The 3,424-nt window shown below is 32.3% G+C and overlaps 1 protein-coding gene across 1 annotated transcript; it reads right to left on the bottom strand.

Annotated features, from left to right (window-relative positions):
- Window positions 1-2,054: 2,054 nt before the first annotated feature.
- LOC143556683 (transcription factor TCP18-like) lies at window positions 2,055-3,019 on the bottom strand. Its single transcript, XM_077045950.1, has 2 exons — window positions 2,184-3,019; window positions 2,055-2,111 (listed from the first exon to the last, which is right to left on the bottom strand). Exons 1-2 carry the CDS (start codon window positions 2,982-2,984, stop codon window positions 2,055-2,057), a joined length of 858 nt encoding a protein of 285 aa, XP_076902065.1. The 5' UTR covers window positions 2,985-3,019.
- Window positions 3,020-3,424: the final 405 nt, after the last annotated feature.

Here is a 3,424-nt window from a genome sequence, read left to right as displayed (position 1 = left end):
CAAGACAGATAAATGTTAGCGAATAATTTATGTTAAATGCGAAGAGAATTAATAATCCCTATCAAGTTTTCATTTACTTGAACTCAGAGTGAAATGTCTTCCTCTTGGAAAGAGACCACACATTTTTATATAGTAACACAAATAGAATTAGTTTTTATTGATTAAAAATAAGACTTGATAGGCATACATTGTATCTTATGTAAAAAAGCAGAATACTAATACTGTACGTAATGTAGAATCAAGTTTGACTATCCTTAAATTTAGTTTGAATTCAATAACATGAAATTTGATATAGATGGAGTACAACAGACATAACCCGACCAATGAACAAAAATACTAGGGGCGCATTCGTTTCACAGAATGAAATAGAATTGGAATTTGCTTAAGATTTGGAATTTGAAGGAATTGGAGTTGGAATCTGAAAATTCCAATAAGAATTGGAATTGGGGAAAATTGAAATCCAAATACCTTATTAATGTGTTCGTTTAACAAATAGAATGAGAAACAATGAGCTTTTTTTTTTTTTTTTTTTTTTGCAATGATAACGGCGAAAACAGTTTAGTTTTTTAGAATTTTTGTTTTTTTATTTATATTTTGCGTTATGATTTTTTGTTGGAATTTTTTATGGGTTTTCTATTAAGATTAAAAACCCCTCATAAAAATATTCAAAAATAATAATAAAAAACTCAAAATAAAAATTAAAAACAAAAAAAGTAAAATAGCTAAAATGTTTTGTTCGTTGTCCTCGTAAAAAAACAAAAAAAAACCTTAAGATAAGATTTTTAGTGAATTTCCTTGAATTCCTCCACATTTTGGATGTTGAAATCCATATATTTACAGGAATTTGAATGAATTGAATTCCAATTCTTTGAACCGAACTCACCAAAATGGAATTAAGATTCCAATTCCAACGAAACGAACACACCATGTCATGGGATTTTAATTCCAATTTCTTTGAATTCCCACGAATTCTGTGAAACGAACACACCCTAAATGTTTACATCATGTTGGGTGGTCTAAACTATATCGAACTAGGAGATCATAAAATCCGATCAGTCCGGTTTCAAAGAACACATATAAATGTTGTACCTAATATTTATTTGCTTGTAGGAAGTGTAAACAGGAAAACTAGTCACTGGTTTCTTTAAATCATGTGTGTGAATTGAATTGGTGATGAAAACGTAATTAACTAATATCAAGGAAAATATACATGAAAAGGCAACAAGAAATGCAAAATTAAGTGACACGCATTGAACAAAAACTAGTATTTAATAATTTTTTGTAATCTCAAACATTTATGATAAACTTTTCCTTATATGTGTCTAGCTATATTAGCTAGTTTTTGAAACAATTTATCTTTTTTTAAACAAGGCCCTGCAGATTATACTATACAATGATTCATCTGAAAAAACGAGAGTACGGTATGTAAGCACAAGATTAATACACTGTGGTTAGTGGTTAAGAGTTTTGTTATACATGACTGTAGTGGCGCGTCAAACTAATTATAACAGTAATTTGTTCAACATTAAACAAATTCAAACATCTAACCCATTGCAGTGATGCATCTTTACTTCTTATGTTCGATTTGTTACTATAATAAGTTTTGATGCCTATATCTCAAATTGTCTTATTAATTTAATATGATCCGATACAAATGCTAGCTTCTAATTTTACCAAGTCTTTCCACACCATAATTACACATACTTACTTAGGCATTAAGATAATCAGGCAACCTATGTTAATAATTGCGCAACCTATATTTAAGACTTTGTATCTTCTGTACGTTAAGCGCCATTTGCACAATAACCTGCCCAAACATGTATTATGTATATACATGTATAAACACAAGGACATGAAGCATCACAAAACCACAGAAAAAAAGAAGATAATAAAACTAGCCGCGCATTCACAGTATTACATGTTTAATTATCAAAGAATAGCATAAACCACAAGAATCAGTTTTCATTAATGAACCAGAATAAACCAATGTATGATTTTTACAACCAGAAACCTCAACCAATAAAATGGTAATACTATGAAGAAGCAAAACTGACCTAATTGTTAATATCTTCCCACCGTGTACCAAGAATCTGAAAATCACTAAACTGTTTCTACAAACAAGAAAATTAACATATCAGATTATGTACAAACCTTACATTTCTGAAGTTTAATTAAAGTATTACCTCATGACAAGGTCCCAAATTATCTTGATAATTGAAGGATGGGCTCCAATTGCTTGACAATATCATGGATGAATTATCACCAATATGACTAGTTGAATCAACTAATTGGTCTTCTCCAAAGTTTGTATTTTGATGCTGATCTACATTAGCACCATGACAACCTATTTTTATATTTCTCTTTTCAATTGTTCTCTTCCTTGCCCTTGCCCTAGCCTTTTTCCTTGTTTCCTTAACTAAAGAGTGATCAATATGGGAAACATTTTTCTTATCTTTGTTACCACAAGAATTGATTTTTTCGTTATTCGTTGTGATTACCGATTGATCATAATTTCTAGGCAGAATAACTTCACATTCTGAAGCAAAAGATGGAGTGTGTGACACACCCATGAGGCTGCGGCTCGGGTTGCTCAATGGTTGGGGGCGGAGATCTCGAATCGCAGGCTGCGACTTCATGAGCAGCCATTGGACAGTATTGCTAGCCTTATCAAACCCTAACATGTCTTGCAACTTAAAGAACTTTTTAGCAACATTAAGGGACAATCTCATCCGTCGATCCCTGGGGCCTCGAGCGGTGTTGATCTTGCTGTGATGGTCTTTCCTGGAAGATCTCTTGCCGGTTAAACGCTTATTTTCAAGAAATTTCCCATTATTGCAGCTGGAATTCTCCTTGGTGGGCTGCATATTAGCGGTGTCAAGATTCGGGATTTCATGGTTGTAGTATCCGAAAGAAGTCACTCTTTGTTGGTAATTAATAGTAGAGAAAGAGGTGTTGCCATTGCTATTAATGTAGAAAGGATGCATCTCTTTAGTCTATTCTATGGAGAGTTCTCCTTGTCTGTTTACTTTATGTATGATAGATCTGGCTAGGCTAAACGTATCCCTCCTAAATTTTCATCGTACCCTCCCAGTTATCATATAATTTTTTTTTTCTATTTTTAGTTTTAGTATTAAAAGAGGGAATACATGCAGCTGATTGACAAGATGTAGTACTAGCTTTGTAGTCCAACTAGTAAAAAGAGGAGGGAGGTGAGTTGGAGGGATTAATATTTGAGAAAATTCCTCTTTTTAAGAAAGAGAAAATCAAAATAACCTATTTTTTTTCTTAAAATATGGAAATAGGCTTTCAAATTTTGTCTGGGGCGTCACATTGGGTATCGATCCGACGAGATTTAAAATGATTTGAATCTTGTCGGCTTCGTTCAAATTTTAAGTAATCATGTCTTTCCCGATCAAATTTTAGA

This window comes from Bidens hawaiensis, unplaced genomic scaffold (assembly GCF_021521415.1).
Source record: "Bidens hawaiensis isolate Kalapana, Puna unplaced genomic scaffold, B.hawaiensis_p1.1 tig00018669_1, whole genome shotgun sequence".
Lineage (NCBI taxonomy): Eukaryota > Viridiplantae > Streptophyta > Magnoliopsida > Asterales > Asteraceae > Bidens > Bidens hawaiensis.
The sequence above is the reverse complement of the archived record's forward strand: the minus strand, read 5'-3'. Positions and strand labels throughout refer to the sequence as shown.